Source organism: Octopus sinensis, linkage group LG1, assembly GCF_006345805.1.
Source record: "Octopus sinensis linkage group LG1, ASM634580v1, whole genome shotgun sequence".
NCBI classification, from domain to species: Eukaryota; Metazoa; Mollusca; class Cephalopoda; order Octopoda; family Octopodidae; genus Octopus; species Octopus sinensis.
The window spans coordinates 166,009,360-166,030,651 of NC_042997.1; the positions used below are offsets into that span (position 1 = coordinate 166,009,360).

The 21,292-nt window shown below is 34.9% G+C and overlaps 1 protein-coding gene across 3 annotated transcripts in view; it reads left to right on the plus strand.

Annotated features, from left to right (window-relative positions):
* LOC115213260 (CD109 antigen) overlaps positions 1 to 21,292 on the plus strand; it is a 60,728-nt gene that overhangs the window by 6,087 nt on the left and 33,349 nt on the right. For all 3 annotated transcript variants that reach the window (XM_036506461.1, XM_029782197.2, XM_036506466.1), the window contains exons 2-14: positions 2,074 to 2,152; positions 5,750 to 5,913; positions 7,710 to 7,732; positions 8,531 to 8,711; positions 10,557 to 10,627; positions 11,183 to 11,234; positions 12,359 to 12,432; positions 14,338 to 14,377; positions 14,589 to 14,697; positions 16,367 to 16,457; positions 17,220 to 17,468; positions 18,924 to 19,094; positions 21,014 to 21,136. In XM_036506461.1, coding sequence (XP_036362354.1) covers positions 2,082 to 2,152; positions 5,750 to 5,913; positions 7,710 to 7,732; positions 8,531 to 8,711; positions 10,557 to 10,627; positions 11,183 to 11,234; positions 12,359 to 12,432; positions 14,338 to 14,377; positions 14,589 to 14,697; positions 16,367 to 16,457; positions 17,220 to 17,468; positions 18,924 to 19,094; positions 21,014 to 21,136 — 1,419 coding nt within the window. In that variant the 5' untranslated portion in view covers positions 2,074 to 2,081. The remainder of the gene's footprint in view (positions 1 to 2,073; positions 2,153 to 5,749; positions 5,914 to 7,709; positions 7,733 to 8,530; positions 8,712 to 10,556; positions 10,628 to 11,182; positions 11,235 to 12,358; positions 12,433 to 14,337; positions 14,378 to 14,588; positions 14,698 to 16,366; positions 16,458 to 17,219; positions 17,469 to 18,923; positions 19,095 to 21,013; positions 21,137 to 21,292) is intronic.

Below are 21,292 nucleotides of genomic sequence, written 5' to 3' on the forward strand. Positions count from 1 at the left end.
AACCTGTTTTCCCAAATTAAAGAGGCGTTATCTGTCTCGTATTACTACTACGTTAAGCCAGGGATACATAAATCTTCCCTTTCATTGGGCCCTGATCTACTGCAAGCAGCTCTCTCTCTCCAGGAGATAAAAAAATATTGTACTCAGTATTGCAAGCTAATGAATAAGATTATATAATCAGTCACTTTTGATAATGAAGCTGCTGCTTTTAGCAGCGAGTTATGCACCTTAGTGTATCAGTTAAGATCCAATGAGGGAGTCTCTACGAAGTCGTTCGAATTTCAGACATAGCAGTTACATTTCTGAAAACGGGAGAAACATTAAGTGCATTATGTCTGGAAAGATGATAATTACAGTAGGAAAAACTTTGATCATTCGTTGATATATCAAGAATGATCTGAGCTAAATAATAGCAACAAAGAATGACATATGGGGAATACAGCCCATGATAAACTAGGAGAAAGTTTAGTTGGTAATGCAGGAATGTTTTTGGTCACATAACTTTTCAATCACGATTGACTGACCAGGGGTCGGAAACACAGCAGTTGATTGTTGGACATTCCATAGATTCATCCATCTAGTTCTAATACATACATTAAGAATACATAGTTAAAATATATGCTTAATCATTTTAATTAATTAATTATTCTAATGAATTGGAGACTAGATTAAATGTGAAATACCTTGAGTTAATGGCCCACGTATGAGTTTTAATTTTAGCAAAGCTTCTTCACAAGATACCATATAAATCACTTCGATACAGAAGTTTTGCTATAAAATATTGCATAAATCACATTACAATAAATAAATAAACAATAATAGCAAAAACAAAACGTAATTTTAAAGTATTTTTACCAGCCAGCTAATTGAACTAGCGACATATGACATCACGAGTTTGCAACTACTTCTGGCCTGTTCTGGCAAGGTGACTTTTCATTTTATCCTACGGTGCGTATCTATTAGTAAAGAAGAAGCAAGAAAACAATTAACAGATGTTAATGCTGGGAATTTAATAGATGGCAATCCAAAGATCTGGTCTTTGTGGTGATCTTTATAATAATTGTGAGAGTGGTAGTTATAAATAAAATAAGCTAAAGTCTTTCTTTTCTGCTCTTAGTAAAAATCAAGGCTGTTTAAAATATTTTTATTCCAAGTATTTGTCATCGCTTGTCTGAAGAGGTAAGATGATGAAGAAAATTGAGGTTAAGGGATGATAATGTTCAATTTGAATCCGTACTGTCTTGTACACAGACGGAAATATAAGCTGGATTATTTCTAAGCGATTGCTATTTTGGGTAAGAATGTAGTAACATAATGATATGGAAATAATTGTTACTGCTAATAATATTTAACCCTGCGTCACTCCTGATTAAGTCCACCTATGACCAAAGTTGTTCCAGCAACTGTGTCCATTTAATGTTGTTTATCATTAAAAAAAAACAAAAAACAGTCCAATATATTCTTTGTTTATGATGATCGAAAGTGATTTGAAGGAAACTTGACAGTTTCTAGCAGGTCAAATAAGAATGCAGAGGTTTCTCTATATCTGATAATATTCCCACATATCCTAGTATCTATTCATGTTTGTTTTAACTACAGTGAATCGTCAGCGATATATATTAGATTTGAATTGCTAATCCAATACCATATCAACTCTGCTAATAAGGTCCCTTATTTACAAGAAATACAGGATGGCCATAACTGAAACACCCTTGGTTACATGTTTGCTCGATCGAAGTTAACTTGTAACTAAGCAACAATAAAAATAACGTCCTACGATATATCATTAGTAAAGATATGGTTTACTTTTCTATTTTATCATTACAAATGTCTTTAAAACTTTTTCCTTTTATCAGATTTTATCTCGACCCTCATAATCCTTGACTTTTCTGTATTTGACCTAAATTACATTCTTATTGATTAAACGTCCTTGTTACTCATTTATTCTATTATTTTGTGTTTATTTTACTTTTAGAACTTCCTTTAAACAGTATTGTGTTGTTTCATTTTTGGACGATTATTCAGAAAGCCGAGTTAATTTTTGCATTCTTTCTTCTTTTTTTTTATTTTCAGCGAGAAATATGAAGATGAGATTAGCTATTTTATGGGCTTTGTCCATGGCCCTTTTTGCAAATGTGCAAGGAGATGAAATGTATTTATCAAACTTTTTATCACTTTTTCTTTTCCCTTAACACATTATTTCCATCTATCAAGTGCTAGTATTTGCGAATGATACTATTCTTTCAACATTTAACGTTCTAATATCTGGAACTTATAAATATCCATACAATACCTACTCATCTCAATTTTGTAGAAGTGCCTTTAAATATATGATTACAGATAAAGCAGTACAGTTCATGTTTTCAATCAACCAATATAAGCTATGTTTTAGCGAACAATATCTACTCGTTAATCTTAAAAGGTGGCTAAGGCGGCGAGTTGGTAGAATTGTTAGCATACCGGGCAAAGTGCTTAGCGACATTTCGATCGTCTTTAAGTTCTGAGTTCAAATTTCACCGAGGTCGACTTTGCTTTTTATCCTTTCGGGGTCGATAAAATAAGTACCAGTTGGGCATTGAGATCGGTGTAGTAGACTCATCCCTCGGCGAAATTACTGCCCTTGTGCCAAAATTTGAAATCAATCTTAAAAGATGGTGAGATCATTCATGTATAATGAAAAAAATCTGGGAGAAAGACAACAGCAAAAGAGGAAAGTGTATTTGTCTTTCTGAAGACGACGGAGATGGTATTAACAGTTGAGAGTCGAATGAAATTCTTTTTCTCTTAATATCACCATAATAACTAAAATAAAATCTGTTGAGTTCGACATTTCAGCCATTGTCACTTAATTAGGATATAAGATTGATAAAATAATCAACCAATTGTATATTAGAATCGATTTCAATGAAATAATTATTTCTAACACTAATGACATTCAATACACAGACTATAGCGAGGCACATGTCTGGGCAAGGTTGTTTATGGAAGACCAGCCTTCCTTCTCCACGACACTGATATTATCCAAAGGAGAAGACGATATAGCTTGCCACCAATGACATCGCCACTCATTTCTACAGCTGAGTGAACTGGAGCAACGTGGAATAAAGTGGTTTCCTCAAGAACACAAAACTCAGCCCGGTCCGAGAATCGAACTCACTATTTCATGACTGTGAGCCCGACGCTCTAACCACTGAACCATGCCTTCTCTTAATAGAAGCACTTCATAGAAGTACAAGTGCAAATGTAATGTAAACTTATGAACAAGAATTTTCGGTTGCGTCCGTTTTGGCATTACTATATGAAAAGTAGACATTTGGTTAAAGCAAATGTTTTTTATTAGTGATCAGAAAAGGAGAATGATTTGACTAGTTTCAGTATGTATTATCGTTTCAACAGACATCGGTTATTCCCTTTCTGTCTACAGAGAAAATAATAACTTATACCTATTTATAGCATGTGTATGTGTGTGCGTGTTTAGGTGTGATTTTGAAAGTATTACGTCAAAAACTAATCTAAATAAGATAATGGGCTCAACACATCTACTGTTAAACTTTACAAGAATTGCTTGTTAAAGTCTTATTTAAAATTAAACATTTCACAAAAATCTGTAGCCAGAAACTTTCACAAAGTCAGCGGTTTGCATTCTGCCACCAAACCCCGTTGTATCTCTAACAAAACCGTATCTATTTTACCAATCTTGGATGGTCCCGCACATTTCATGTAGGTTTCTCCCTCAATCTAAAAGTAGTTAATATTGTCAAATACAGATGCAAGACCACCCATTTTGTAGGAGCGGAAGTCGACTTCACATCAGTATTATTTTATTGAACTCGTAAGATTTGAACCCCGAACGTGGAATGTGGCAAAGTATTTATTTCTAATGCTTTATTGTTTTGCCATTCAACCACTTTCGCGTTACTAACAAACAAAATATATTTTTAATTCACTCCCCTGTGAAGTGTATATATATATATATATATCTTTTATAATAAACGTGAAATTCTGTCAGTCCGGGACGCCAGTATCACAGTATACATTTGCTCTACAAAGGCATATTATACCTTTTTGAAATCAGGATGATCCCAGGATTGAAAATCTGCCCTTCATTTGGTTCTTAAACATCTAGCATTGGGATCAGATCTGGATGAGGATTTGTTATATGGTAACAATTGAAAATTCAAATTTTAAAAGAACTCCAAAAATTCATTTAAACACAATTTAAAGTAATAACAAAACTGAATTTTTAAAAAATATTTTCAATTCAGTTTATTTAAAACTAGACCCAAGTGAGAGTGAGAGGTTTCGTGTTCGTGAGGTATCGAAGTTCCACAGACTTTGTGAATTGGAGCCCTCGGGGGGAAATATTAAAGAACTCGAACTTCTGCCAAAATCGGACTTTCGGTCCAAATCAGACTTTCGGCCCAAATCGGACTTCCGCCCAAATCAGACTTTCGGCTAGATCGGACTTCCGGTCGGATCGGACTTACGGCAGAGTCAGTTTATTCAGAGATTTGGATGCTGGAAGATTTTGCAACTTAGGTACTGGATCAGGGAAATGGAAGCATTCAGCAAGACAGTAATGGAGGCATCACTTTTCCAAATGGCTGGGGCACTTTGGTCAAAACCGATGAGGAGTTGATTACCAAGGTTTACCCATACATTGGACATAATTTTCAAGATCATCTTTGTGAAAGAGCCATGCTTGCACCAAAGAATGAAACTGATGAGGTTGTTAGTTGGAAACTTTTGCAGTCAATCAGTACTGAGGAAAAAAATTATTTCTCAATTGATACTGTTGTGGACTCCAATGAGGCTGTGTTTCTTAACTCTATGGATTCTCCTGGAATGCCTTCTTACAAACTGACATTGAAGAAAGGAGATTCAGTCATGCTTTTGAGAAATCTAGATCCTTTAAAACTGTGCAATAGAACAAGACTGATTGTCAGGCAAATGCATTCACATCTATTGAAAGCAACAATCCTCAATGGACAAGGAAAAGGAGAAAATGTGTTTATTCCAAGAATTCCACTTATTCCAGCAGACATGCCCTTTGAATTCAAGAAACTTCAATTTCCAGTAAGAGTTACTTTTGCAATATCAATTAACAAAAGTTAAGGGCAATCACTGAAAATTGTTGGAACTCACTTCAAGCTGCAATGCTTTTCCCATGGTCAGCCCGACGTTGATTATTTGGAAATGGCAACAATCTCTTCATACTCACACCAAATGGTAAAACCAAGAATGTTGCTTATCCTGTTACTTTACTGTGATCCCCAAATGTCACAGTGATACAAAATTATTTAAATGTGCTGATTTTAAGGTATATATTTATATCAATGTAAGCATCATCGGCGCAGTAAAATTTATAATTAAATCATTCATTTGTTCTGCTCATTTCGGTCATAGCAAATCGGAAAAGTTACATTTAGTAGACGAACGTTTTCACCAGGTGAGAAATACTGCACTCGACGCCGTGTGATTTGGATTATTTGTTCAATAGTAGTTTTCTGTAGATCTTTATCGTTACTATTTTCGCAAAATTCTGCAACAGATCAAAAAATAAATAAATGGATAAATGCATAAATAGATGTTTTTGAGACTGTACACTACTTTCAATATTCTAAATAGTTTTCTTATTTAGGCACAAGGTCAAAAATATTTGGTGAACAAATTCTAAATATATCTATATGATGAATAGAAAGTAGCATAAACATTCTGTGAACAATGAATGAATTCTTTTTTATTGCAGAGATGAAGGACACTATATGATTCTGGTCCCAAGAAATTTTGTTCATGGCAAGCCTAACAACATCAGTGTTACGATGTATAAAACTACTGAGGAGGAATCAATAACGTTCGAAGTCTTCAGACTGAATGAAACTTATCTTACAGTTGAAACGACAGTTAGTCCAGGTAAATATAACTAAAATATATTGCGTTCATAATTTCATCGCCATTATATTTCAATAAAATATTAGAATAAATCTGTATCATAAAAATGGTTAAAGAATGTTTTTGTAAAGAATCTGGAATAATGTGGAATATGTTCATAAACGGGACCTTCTCTTTATACGTGCTTCTCTACATATAGTTTTCAGCTTCTCTGTTTTTGATAATTTTTTTGAAGTTGTTAGGTTGTATGTTGAATAAGAGCGTGAATTTTTTTAATGGAGCTACATAGAGAGCTTTTTAGAGTACCCCTTAGGTGATGTCATTTTGTAAATTCAGAGTACAAGAACTGCTTGGATATTCTTCTCTATGGTATCCATTGTGCATGTCCAATCCTATGTTTTGTAATAATGATTTGGATTCTCACGGATTTCGCTGTGGACATTCCTTTCTTTTTAATGAGGCTTCACACGTTGACATAATTTATGTCGATATGCTACCCAATTAAGCAAGATGCTGTCGAGATAGGTGAATGATGAGACTTCCACGACTAATTCATCATTGTTAATTTGAAGTAGTTTTCTTTTGGTTTTCAGAAAGCTGATATTGAGTGAGATTCTTTATTTCGTCTTAAGTAAAAATAATGAAGGTGCATAACTTAGTGGTTAGTGTATTCGGCTTACGGTCATAAGGTCATGAATTCGATTACTGGCGGTGCGTCGTCTCCTTGAGAAAGATACTTTATTTCACATTGCTGCAGTCCACTCAGCTTGCAAAACTGAATAGTACCTGTATTTCAAATGGTCAGCCTTGTCACGTTCTATGTCACACGGAATCTCCATGAGAATTATGTTAAGGGTACACGTCTCTCTGGAGTGCTCAGTCACTTGCACGTTAATTTCACGAGCATGCTGCTTCATTGATCGGATGAATTGTAACCCACGTCGTCGTAACCGATGGAGTGCTAGTTGTTTTTAAGTAAAAATATAATAAAATAGACATCAAGCGCGTACACACACACACACACCACACACACACACATTTACAAATGTTTGTTTTTACCCACACACTTACAAATATTTGTTTTTATGTTATATAAAGTCAAAGGTTAATTGAAGTATCACCCAATAAATATAAATTAAGTAGCAAGCTCTTTCACGTCATTTCATGATAGTTTATTCTTATTTTGTCAGAGGAGATGAAGCAATACCTCTGTTGAAAGGGGCGTAAATATTATAGAATCCCATTTGAATCTTCTATATACTTTTCACTGTGTAGTTAAGTGATAAATTAATGTATTTATCACAGTGAGTCAATAATCAAAGATAAGCTCTCAGTAACCTTAGTCTACGAGTTAGATTAGATTCCCGATTGATACTCTTTTCTTCTTTCATTCGCGAGAAATGATTCTTGAAAACAGTGAATATCACAAGTTCACATTAAGCATTAACCGATAACTTTAGACATAAAATGTTTCGAGTCTTAATTTTAAATTGCCTAAGCTGAAAACTCTATGAGCCGAGTTGGTTTTATTTGATCATTGAAGCTATATTTTTCCCAGACACATGCGTTTTACTTACGTTCTTGGAGAAAAACCTCCCAGAACAAACGGCATTATTAACAAGCTTAAATATTATGTTTCATGCCTACTGATGGAAATAAACAGAAATTCACTCCGGTGTACTTTCCTTGTATATAAGTGTCAGTGTCAGTTGAAACTGACTGGAAAAATAAATATTATTGTTTTGAAATGTCACATGAATAAAAGCATGATGTGATATGTGATCAAAATAATCTGTATGTGTTACTTCTATTTTCAGATAGCTCTAAGTTCGTGGAACTGGTAAGTCTATATGTTACTTCTATTTCTTCATACAGCTGTATTCCTTCTATCATTTAGCTTAACTTTGTTAAAATTGCATTTACTTTCTAAAAGCATTTGAATCAAAAATTATTTTTGTTTTAGCTACTTTAAAAATTTTTTATAATTTTAAAAATCATTGTGGTTTAAAAGCATTTATTTGTGAATCTAGCACTTTTTAACCTGTTGTCCGATAAAACAAGTAACAACAATTAATTACCTAATCCCTTCATCTCATAAATTATAGAAAACAAAAACAAAAAAGGTAAAAATTCACTCTCTCACCTTAATTTTGAGAACTGATCTCATTTTTCAGTTCTATATTTAAGGGCTGAGGAATTATGTACATTATTTACATTTGACGGAAATTTGTCCTCATCTTGTTTGTTTTTAATACGTTTCATCATACCCTCCAGCCTTCATCAGGTGCCTTGGGAAAAATGTTATTATTATTATTATTATTATTATTATTATTATACGGGCATACGGCGTAGTGGTTAAGAGCATGGGATACTAACCCCAAGATTCTTAGTTCGATTCCAGGCGGTGACCTGCATAATAATAATAATAATAATAATAATAACACATCGAAAAAATAACTTAGGAATAAGAACCCAGGTTCGAAATTTCCTCTAGACATCTGATGAAGGCTGGAGGGTATATCAGCCGAAACGTTGCATTAACAATATACAAGATGACGACAAATATCCGTCAAATGTAAATTATGTAAATAATGATCTCATTTTTGCTATTTAATGAAATATTTTGCTTTATTCATAGACGTTGCCTCCTGAACTAAAAGAGCACTATTCAGTAAAGATAAGAGCTACTGGAAGAGGCGCTATTGAATTTAATTCAACTACTTCTATATGGATATCTAAAGGAGATGACATATATACACTAAATACGCAGGCAATTCGGGCACAATTGGACAGGCCTTTCTACAGCAGCAGCCAGTGGGGTAAGTAACATTAAGTATATCTATATTTAGATACTGCTTGCAATTCTGGATAAAAAAATGTCACTTTTGTTTCATATACAATAAATTGTAGATTTTTTCTGAACCCCAAAAGGACAAAAAAGAAAAGAAAGAAAGAAAGAAAAGAAATTAGCTTTAATCTTTTATGTTAAGGTCTGGTGCATATTCTATCTGGTTGTTTTGCTGAACCTCTAAGTTACGGGGAATTAAACAAACCAACACTTGTTCTGATATTTGCGTACGCAGGCATCCCGACATCAGCATACACAAATATCAAAACAAGTCTAACATCACCATACACATAGAACTACCCACATACCCCAATCAACCTTTTCATAAATGAAAATTGGTAAACAACCTTCAGGTATACATTCGCTGTTTCAACGTTAATACCATATCGCCTGAGGAAATGAACACATGAATATGATCCAACCGATGCCCATGGACTATAATCATCCCAGGAATATGGACTATGATTGTAAGAAACATGTATTTTGGGGAAACGCGCGTAGTGATACTTTGAGATTTTTGTAAAATCCATCCGAGGATTACTACTACTACTACTACTACTACTACTACTACTACTACTTTTATTACTATATTTATTTTATATCATATCGGTGCAGCTCAGTACAACCCTATAAAACTGTTATTGCTAGTTGATATTAAGCAGTAGCCGGCGTAATAAAATAGGGGCTTTTATTTGCATACTTAAACACGTTTCCCGTAAACGAACTTATAGGACATACACACACACACACACACACACACACACACACACACATATATATATATATAATTACTGTGAAGCATTGTGTAGAATATATTGTATAAAGATCGTGGGTAAGGCGAAAACAATGCGAAATAAATGCAAGGTAAATCACAAGAAAACAAATATGTGAATTAATGTAGACTTACCTTGTAATCAATATTTCGGGGTTATGACCCCATTTTCAAGAAATTAACGAATTTCTTGAATACACACACACACACACACACACACACACACACATATATGGTAATTTTCTACTCCTTATGCAGAGTCTGACCATCTCTTGTACCCACACCTTAGATTCATCATGGCGTCTGATGTGGCTTTTTAAACCAGACAATGTGTTGAAAAGACTCCCACATAGATTACATAACTGATTTGGGACACCAAGAGCTGTTAAGTTCTGATCTTTGTGAATATCAAAATGTTTTTTCAGGCCTCCGTTAGATTTGCAGACCTTATGGCATACATGGCATTGAAAGGTGTGCACAGATATATAGGCAAAGTTCGCTTTTCATGGGTCCGCAAGTGAGATTTGAGCCCAGCATGGTCTGTCACAAATTGTGAACACAAAAAGGTCGCTGAGATTAACCTTCTTGATTGCAACATTCTTCTTTAAACCTCTTCTGAGTTTTGCATGTGTCATAATGGCCTCTTCAAAAGCTTTCACTCCACCCCACACTTTTGTTCGTCATCCAGCTCGATCTGAATTAAGGGTTTCTATGGCCTTTTGATTCATTCCAAGTGAGTTCATGGTAATCCTTATGCCGTCCTTAAACCTCTTTTTGGGTTTACACCGATTGCGCTTCCCCTCTGCAAACTCGTCATAAACAGCTGTTTGAGTGTGTGTTCATTCGCCATTCGAACAATATGGCCAGACCATCTCATTTGACTTTTAATTGAAGTGATGCCTGCAGACTCAAAGACATCTGTATCTGGTGTAAAAGAGTCCCATTTATTTTTTAAAATGCGTTGAAGGCATTTTTGGTGAAATCGTTCTAACAGTCTGTCATTCATTACACGTCCATATTATTTTACATTCTACTTTCTTTCAGTTCGTATGCGTACTTTTGGTTTGAATATGAACTTAACAACTGTGCAGCAGCCAATGAATATATCTGTATTTGTGAGTTAATTTTTTTTATCATTCGTTTGTATTAATTCAAATGCCCTCCTCCAGAATTTCCTAAGCAAAAAAAGTTCTGTTCAACATTTCAATATAATCGAAATGATGCTGGAAATTGAAGATTAAGACAAATTTATTCTTTTTAAACAAGAAATACAAGTCAAATCATCGCTTTGTGACAAGGTCCAAGACACATCATAACACCCTAAAGTGTGGAAACACACTGTTGAGGAACTATTGAGCTATACTACATCTGCTAGATTCGCGTTATGTTATATTATTGTAGTGTATAACTCAGATATAAGCAGCACACACAAAAGTAAGCTTTCGTTTTTTTCCTGCTTATTTCTAGCAAAAACGTTTGTTTTAATACATATACTGACTTTATAGTCACTTCAGAGGTTTTGTTCTGATTTCCTCTTCTTGACAGAACACTTAAATCTACCTGTCTCACTTAAACAAGCGATGGGAAATAAGTATCAAATTTTCGAAACAATATAAAATACACTATCAATTTTAATACCACTGTTTTCAATGTATGTTTTTTTGTTTTAGGATCCAAACGGTAATATGTTGGCAAAATGGACTAATGAGCACAGCCCCTCAGGTTTGTAAACCTGCACTTAATCTATTTAATAATTATTTAAAATTTGGGCAAGTTAGTAAAATAAGATCCAGATTAGTTGAGTTTGGAACCCAAATTCGACACAGAGATGCACCAATTTCACTTCACTCGCATTTCTAACCATTTCATTCTGCTCGCCTGAAAATTGGGGACATTAGGGCTTTGTAGAAATCATTTATATGAGCTCAAAAATATTATCCTTTGTTAATAATATCATATATTACAATGTTTAATATTTGCAAAGCAATGAAAATAACAGCTTCAGTTTGAGAATGCGAATGTTTCATAAGAGTTCATTAATATAACTCATTTTGCATCTCATTGCTTTGGCTTTCAATATTGTGTCGGCAATGTTCTTCTGTTCATCAAAAGGAAGAATGAAATATATATAATTAAATACAAAAATAATATATCATCATCACCGTCGACGTCGTCGTCCTCGTCGTTTAACGTCTGCTTTCCATGCTGGTTTGGGTTGGACGGTTTGACTGAGAAAAGTGTATTGCATCACTTTACCAGAACTATGTATATATATATGTATATATATATATATGTATGTGTGTGTGTGTATGTATATAAACCTACATACATATATACATACATACATATATACATACATACATACATACATACATACATACATACATACACATATATATATATATATATGCGTGTGTTTGTGTATGAATGCGTATATGGGTTATCCTTTCATTGAATTGAACCTTACCATCTCAAAAGCTGTTCTTGATTTAAGATGAGCACCGTTCTCTTAGATTCACAAAGGAGTGGTATGAGACGTTAAGAAGACGAGTAAAAAACTCAATACCGTTGGATAATGGGTAACCTTTTGCACAAGTGAATTCACTCTGGACGGCGAGCCAATGGTTAGCTTGTTAATTCTACAGCTATGTAACACTTTATAACGGTTCAATATGTTACATGTGGTACTTACGCCTAAGTAAAATCAGTTAATGTTTGTCATTGTCGCAGATACACACGCACGGTTGGTTATGCGCCTTAACGACGGCTGTCCGGGCTATAATCGCATTTATAACCTTCAATATCAGCAATTATACTTAGTAAAATAATCTTTAATTATGTTTCAGGTGTTGTTTCCAAAAGTTTCCAACTATCTGATAAACCAACTACTGGAACGTGGCATTTCAAAATATGTCAAGGGGTAAGTTGAATTTCCCTATATTACTGAACGCTACAGTTTCAGAGTTCAAATTGCCTAATGGCAATCTCTCAGTTCACTGATAATCAAGAAATTCTTCATCCGATGTCAGTGACGATATTCCTAATTACATTTGGGTGTGTTAAGAGTTTTTTCATTAGGTATTCCCTTTGGTTAAGTTCGTGGCAACAGTTACATTTACATAAAATATTTTGAATATACCTGTAAGGTTTTCCTTGAACTTATCGCTGGCAAAGCTATTCATATTGTTTAAGATTGCTTAACAGTCGTCTCAGTACAGAACCGAATACTGGAGTGTGTGTGGTTTTTAGGATATCTAGGATAAATTAACAGACCAGGTCGGCGACTTCATCCCCGTTGTGGCTCTCCGTGGATACGTCGAGCAGTGGGTATGCTGGTCCTGCCTCTTTTAATCAGTAAGCATTATCAAAGAAAAGTTATTTCCTAGCTTTCAGAATTATTTTGATATCGTTGTTCCTGATTCTAATGAATTGTTTTTCGAAGTCTAAGGTTTTCAAGAGGAGGTTGTCTTGATACGGAAGTGTAGAAATATAGATATTAAACTGATTCAATCTACAAGCTGCTTTCACCTTTGTGGATATGCTATGCTATACATTGTATACCTTATACCAGGCACATGGCCTAGTGGTTAGAGCAGCGGACTCACGGTCGAGGGATCGCGGGTTCGAATCTCAGACCGGGCGATGTGTGTGTTTATAAGTGAAACACCTAAGCTCCACGCAGTTCCGGCAGAAGGTAATGGCGAACTTCTGCTGACTCTTTCGTCACAACTTTCTCTCACTCTTCCTTCCTGCATCTTGCAGGTCACCTGCGACGGACCGGCGTCCCCTCCAGGTGGGGAACCTATACGCCAATGAGACTGGGAAACCGGCCCTTATGAGCCAGGCATGGCTCAAGAAGGAACAACAATATATATATATATATATATTATATATATATATATAATCTCTTATTTGTTTCAGTCATTAGAAATCGGTCATGCTAGGGCATACACATTGATTTCATCATCAATTTACGCTCGTTTTCCATGCTGACATATGTTGGACAGTTTGACAAGATACAGAATCTGTCTCCTTTCAAGAACTGCATCGTGCTCCAATATCTGCTTTAGTCAGGTGTCTATGGCTGGATGCCCTTCCTAACGCCGACTAAGTTACAGCGTGGACTGGGTGCATTTTTCGTGACACCAGCATTGTTGAGGTCGCCATACAGCTCACAGATCTATAAACCTTGAGGTGGGGATACGAGGAGATGAATGCAGAAAAAACTGGAAGGTAAGCAACAGGTGTAGTAAAGCTGAAACAGTTGTCAGGCGGAGGACACGAGAGAGAGGGTGATGTCGGAGTCGGGGGTAGCAGGAAGAGGCAGATCTTATTTCGTTACTGCCCACAAGGGGCTACATACAGAGGGGAGAAAACAAGGACAGACAAACGGATTAAGTCGATTATATCGACCCCAGTGCGTAACTGGTACTTATTTAATCGACCCCGAAAGGATGAAAGGCAAAGTCGACCTTGGCGGAATTTGAACTCAGAACGCAGCTCGGACGGAATACCCCAAATCATTTCGCTCGGCGTGCTAATGATTCTGCCAGCTCTACTGCATATCTGCTGCATAGGAGGTGGGATGCCTCACATTGCTGATTAAAGTGTGGCGTGTGTATATATAAAATTCATATGTATATTTCCACTAGGGATATGAATCTATGTTAAAACAAACGATATTTAAAATTTTTATATTAATGAACGTTCTTTGATTTATTTTCTACGTGTCATGTCTATGCGTGTCATTTAGCTCACACTAAAACTATATTTCTAAAACTAATCGATAAATTACAATTGATATATTTTTCTCACATTTTTGCAGAAGGACGAGGCTTTCGTATATTTCAAAGTTCGTTCATACTGTAAGTAGTAATTTTTTTAAATATTTTTTTTTACTCTTAATTGATAATAATTTAATTTCAAAATAAGGCGGCGAGCTGCTAGATTCGTTAGCACGCCAGACAAAATGTTTAGCGGCATTTCGTACGTTTTTACGTTCTGCGTTTTTATGTATGTATTTGCCAATTGATTTCGCTTTATATTCTCACGTTCTCATCTTCCGTTTCCATTTAGCATTACCGAAATTTGAAGTGAATGTCGATGCTGCTCATCATATAGTCGACTTCAGTATGGGATATCTTTATTTGTTGCATGAAACTTTCGATGTCAACGTTACAGCACAGTAAGTTATTCATTTATAAAACTAAATGATATGAGTAACTTTTTTCTTCTAGTTCATGTTATCAAATCCAAATACATTGCGCATGTAGCTAGATAGATATAGTCGTTTACTTGCTTCAGTCATAAGACTGCGGCCATGCTGGGGCACCGCCTTGAATAACTTTAGTCGAACCAACTGACCTCAGTATTTATTATCTTTTAAGCTCGGTAACTATTATATTGGTCTCTTTTGCCACTGAGACACGGGGACGTAAACACACAAACACCGGTTACCAAGCGCTGATGGGGCACAGCCATAAATACTCACGCACATGCGCACACAGACATACACACACACATACACACACATACGCACGCATGCACGCACACACGATTTAAAGTTAAGAGTTTCACTTCATTCTATGATTCTGCTATATTTTCCCCAACATCCATTACGTTGGACTCTCTCTCTCTCTAAAACTTTCTAACTATGGGTTTATTCTTTCTGCCAATTGCTTTCAATAGTTGTTTGAAAGTTCTCAGATAAACCAGGCAAACCTCGATTCATTGGCTGGAAAAATTATGTTGTATTTTAGAGGAACATATTCCAATTTCCACATTATCAAAAAGCTCATTTAGGTCCACTGGGTGGCATGGTATATTGTCTAAAAGGAGCAATGCTTTGTTGAGAATATTTTGTTCTACACTGCACCTTTCTACAGTATGACAAAAAATATTTGCAAACCACTCTTTGAAAAAGCTCTTCGTCATCCATGCCTTCTTATATGAAAACCAAATCAGAGATAAATTATACTTTACATAATCCTTGATAGCCCGTGGATTTTCAGAGAGATACGCATATAAGAACCAAGGGCAAGGCATTTCTATATAGAATAAGTGCCAGACGAATTTTGGGAGCTTTAAATCTTGGTGTTGACTTTTGCCCTGGAGAAATAAAAGTTCTGCGATTCTATATCTATCGTTCATGGAAGAATTGCTGCTGTCTCTAGCTGCGGGCCGCTAATAATAGTAATAATAATAATAATATAATAATAATAATAATAATAATAATAATAATAATAATATAATAATAATAATAAGTGATCCCTTACTATTTAACAAATGTGTGTGTGTGTGCACATTTACATACTTACGTATATACATACATACGTAAACGTGTGTGTGTGTGTGTAAATATGTATATATATATATATATATATATATATATATATACAGACATACATTATAATTAATTCGTTAATCATCTTATGTGAGAACGCTAGTGCACGTCCAGTGCATATGCTTATCCATACAAACTACACATACACGCATACACACATATACATACACACATATGCTTTATATGGCTGTGTGGTAAGCAGCTTGCTTACCAACCACATAGTTCTTGGTTCAGTCCCACTGCGTGGAACCTTGGGCAAGTGTCTTCTACTATAGCCTCGGGCCTACCAAAGCCTTGTGAGTGGAATTGGTAGACGGGAACTGAATAAAGCCTGCCGTATATGTATGTGTGTGTGTGTGTGTGTGTGTGTGTGTGTGTGTGTGTGTGTGTGTGTGTGTGTGTGTGTGTGTGTGCGCGTGCGTGTGTGCGCGCGCGCGTTCTGTTCATGTTATATATATTATATTCATGTATAAATATATAATTTTATGATTTTATTCAAACTATTCAACAGTTACACCTTTGGAAAACCTGTGACTGGTAAATTGGAATTAAATGTTAGTTTGGGACATCGACAGGAATATACAATTCATAAAGTTATGAATGTAAGTATTAGAGTTTTATTAAGAATGAATACTATTAAGAAAGTATAATAATTTTCTATAGAAAAATTTTTGCATTATTTAGTATATCATGGAATTCTTAAAGATGTTTTGTTAATCCAGTACTTCAAACAAATGAAATGATATAGTGTTTAAAACTATATATCCTTTCCGTATATTTGATGTAGTTTCTCATGCGTAGATGACTACTCCTTTCTGAAATATGTGACAATTTATATATCTATGCCAGAGATCATTATTAAGAAGTGTTGATAGTGTTGTAAGGATGAACCGATAAAGACCGACCGATAAGAACCGACCTATATGCGTTGTAGTATAAATCTAAGCCTCTTTACATTCTGGGTTTTCATCCTAATCTTTTCCAGTTATCATTGTTAAATTTATAACGTTTTGTATGTTTTAGCTATCCATGTTTTATGTTTGTCACTATTTCAAATGAAATAAAATATTTTTATTCTTTAATCAAAGAAAGAAGGATAGCGTCTATGAATCCTTTTTCTAGAGCTTCCCGAAAAAAATTATCCTTAAACTAGAGATTTGGCCTGAATGTTCACAAAATCCAGGTGATGGTGTTAATCAAGACGACGAATTAAGTTTACAAATTATGCATATAAAATCTGACATTCTATTGCAAATTCTCGAGTCAAAATGTGTAATTTCAATGTTTAAACATTTTCTTGCTCATTGATAACAAACACGTCAATAAAGACAATATATTGATTTATTATTCATTTCATTTTATAGATCTCTGGTTCTGTGAGTGTGAATATCCCATTCCGGGAATTGCTTGAATCAAATGACACTATTCATGTCCCTCAATATAGGTCTTACTGTAATATCCCTAATATTGTAATAAAGGCAAAAGTCACTGAGGCTTTAACGCAAAAATCAATGATGTCACCGGAAGCTACTATCAAGGTTGAGTCTGCACCCATCAGAGTCTCTCATTCATCAAGCCGCAATTTGAAATATGGTTTACCAAATTTTTCAGATGTAAGTACACTACAAGGATTGAAAATTTGCTTTAAATAATTTTAACGCGCTATACACCCAAATGATCTATCTAATCCATATATACTTAAATTTCAAATGAGGGTGAGAAATTAGATATTAATTTAATTAATATCGATTTCACACCAGTGGTCTAGCGTAAAAAAACCTGAAGGTTCAGTAAAATTGTATTATATATATATATATATATATATATATATATATATATATATATATATATAATACTATATTTGTTCCACGTCCTCGCGTTGTTGTGTTTTTTTGTGTTTTCTTGTTTGGATTAACTTTTTATATATATATATATTAGAGGGAAACCACTATGTGGACACCTATATGCTAGAAATAGATCCGCTATGGTCTCACCACTAAGAAATGTTCTCAACTACCAAATTGGGTAGCTCCCGCCCAGCAGCGCAACATTCATAAGATCAATATCGGGTGTTGTTTTTGCATCATACACTCCACGAGCTAAACCATCTCCAGATCTGCCGATGAACATTTTTATTCCTTGCCAAAATAATCTCCACGAACTTTGTAGAGTCCTCTTTTTCTCCAAACAATGAGCCCTCTCAAAGCAGCGACATCATCGAGAAAGCATTCACTACACACCTTTGATCAACTCTCTTCAAATCTACCGCCATTCTGCTCCACCAGATTTCATTCCTTATATTCACACGTCAAGTCTGGAAATAAACCCACTTATTAAAAAAAAGGTCAATGCTCCTATACTCACCAAATTTTGTAATCTCCTATTCAGTATGAGGATTACCTACTCTGACATTTGGAAGCGCTTCAATAAGCTTCCGCTTTAGGGAAGTTCGATGAAAGCAATGTTGTTGCCCTAGATATCAGCAAAATCTTCGACCATGTCTACCATGCTTATCTCCTTATAAAGGTGGTCGGATTTTCTATAGTGCCAATCCGTATAGTTTTTAGCAGCTGTCGTTCTACATACTCATCACATGCCCATACCAGCGAAGCCTTTTAGCTTGCACCTGGCTCTTCTTACATTCAGTTTTTGTTTCTCAACTCATTTGCATTCCAGTGTTCATGCACTCTGACGTCACACAACCATCAGAGCATGCTACTTTAATTTCTTTCTGATCTTCGCAAATCTTCTACATTTAAGGCCAACATACCGCCATACAGTATCTCTGTTCTCACACAAGTGTCATACAATCTGCTCTATTTCCAACGGTGTTAATAACTTTCCCAACCCTTTCTTACTGTGGCTACTTTCTGAATACACCCAAGTAAAGCCGAACGTTTACGAAGTCCACTTTGCAATTATGAGGTCTTGGATCCAACCCTATGGTTCATCATCTTGGGAGTGTGAATAAAAAATTTGTAAAAGACAAAGAAAAAATATATATATATTTTTTGTCAAAGATAATCCTTTCTGCCGTCCACCCTATGATATATTTTTATTTGTTTCAGGTTACAATAGAACGTATTGATGGCAAACCTCTGACAGAAAATGACCGTATGCATCCTTTGAAAATTAAATTTTCTGACAACGATCCCAAAGAATTCCAAATTCCAGTCGATGGAAAAGTTCGTGTGCTAATTGACGTCCCGGAGAAACAGAATATGAATTTGCGAATGGAAGTAAGGAATTTTTATGATATTCGTGATAAGGAAACAAACATTTGATAAGATTTATTTTTTTACACAGAACAGTTAAATACCTGCAACTACATTCGTTTGTTGTCTGTAAATGGTACCAGATGTTTTTGGAATGTTAGCTCTCTGTGTTAGACATTTGTACTTATCAACATGGTAATTTGTTTCTCATCCTTGTTACTTCACAAAGATATATGGATGAACAATTAGCACTGTGTATTAAATTGGAGTAAAATACATATTATACAGTAAATATTTTGAAGTATTGCATTACACAATATGTTAAGGACGTTGACGTTTAGCTCCAGGTTATTACTGACCAAGCAGGCCGATGGCCAAATTCATTCGAGCCATAACAATCCTGTCGTATATTTAGGCATTGTATATCTATGACAATGTTATTAATTGTGTCCCATTTGAAGTTGCTTGATTGTTTTTTGAGGAGTATTTAGCTGCTGTTCTTAGCAGGTCGATTGATCACATAAAAGTTTCCTGTTCTCGTGGAAGATAGTTTTGATACAATCTAATATCATTCCGCTATTCTGCGCTTTGAACAGACTTAACTGTAGAACGAAACCTATGACAAAAAATTAATTTTTAACAAAATAATGACGCATGCTCTAGCGTTCAGTTTTAAGTACCCTTCAATAGGGAACAATATCAGAAACATAATTTAAACTTTTAACATGAAATAATGTTATGAAGACGTATAATTTTATACATTAAAATAAGGACATTTATAAACGTTCTTATTTATATATAAAACAAGAACATTTATAAAACATGAAATTTCCACAGGTCTTCATAGTATATAAATGCGACATATATTATTGACTATAGTTACGATGTATATTAAATATGGACGGGTAGGATTTTTAGAATAGTTCACAATATGTGCGACATGTTACGCATACTGTTTAATATATACGACGTGTATTGATATTAAACAAAATGATGGCAGTAATGTATACATCAGTATATGAAAGCGTTGTACAATAAAATAGACGGTGGAAAGGGTTGAAGTCTACATATGCAGATTAAATGTCATGTGGTATTAGTTGTTGCTGTGTTCACTAATCAAGTGAGCCCTGATTGAGCAAATATATGACCTTAGGGATTCCAGCCATGACCATCCCGTTTTATTGGGGGATATCGAGGGCTTATATATTTATAGCCACTTTCTATATTAAAAGTGTGTGGTGGGATTTGAGAGTGATTTAGTTGATGTTTTTGACAGGTTGAATTATTAGCTAAAGGCACCCTTGTTTGACTTGCGGTAGTAAAGTCTTGTAACTGTTAAGGCTCTGTCATATTTTAAGAGGTATCCAGAGCTAATGTATCACTTTTTTTTTCGTAAACTGACATGGTGCGATCTTAAGAAAATTTGACCGCTATTTCTAGCAAGTAGAATAGTAATGGTTCCCTCATTGAATTGTGGTACTAGGTGCTGAAGTAATTAATAATATATATGTTGCACAGAGGGCGGCGAGCTGGCAGAAACGTTAGCGCGCCGGACGAAATGCTTAGCTGTATTTCGTCTGTCGTTACGTTCTGAGTTCAAATTCTGCCGAGGTCGACTTTGCCCTTCATCCTTTCGCGGTCGATAGAGTACCAGTTTCGCACTGGGGTCGATGTAATCGACTTAATCCATTTGTCTGTCCTTGTTTATCCCCTTTATGTTTATCCCCTTGTGGGTAGTAGAGAAATATATATATATATGTGGCAGAGTAGTTGAACAGACACGACACTCATAATTGTGCTGACAGAACAGCAAATGGCTTACAGAAAAAAAGATCATTAACAACGACATTAACAACAGCATTAACATTAAAAACACGTCAAACGCATCCAAAAGCAGTTAATTGATAATGATAACTCACAGTTTTGTTATCTATTTCCTTTAGATTCTTTACACAGGCTTTTACAAAGGAAGAGCTTTTGAATTAAAATCTTCGCCATATCTTTCACGATTCAGAGCTGTAAACAACACTAATATCGAGGCAATTGTACACCAGAAATATTATAAGGTAAATATATTCTTTTGATCGATTTGAATACACACAGACATGTATGTATGTATGCATGCATGCATGTATGTATGTATGTATGTATGTATTTATGTATGTATGTATGTATGTATGTATGTATGTATGTATGTATGTATGTATGCATGTATGTATGTA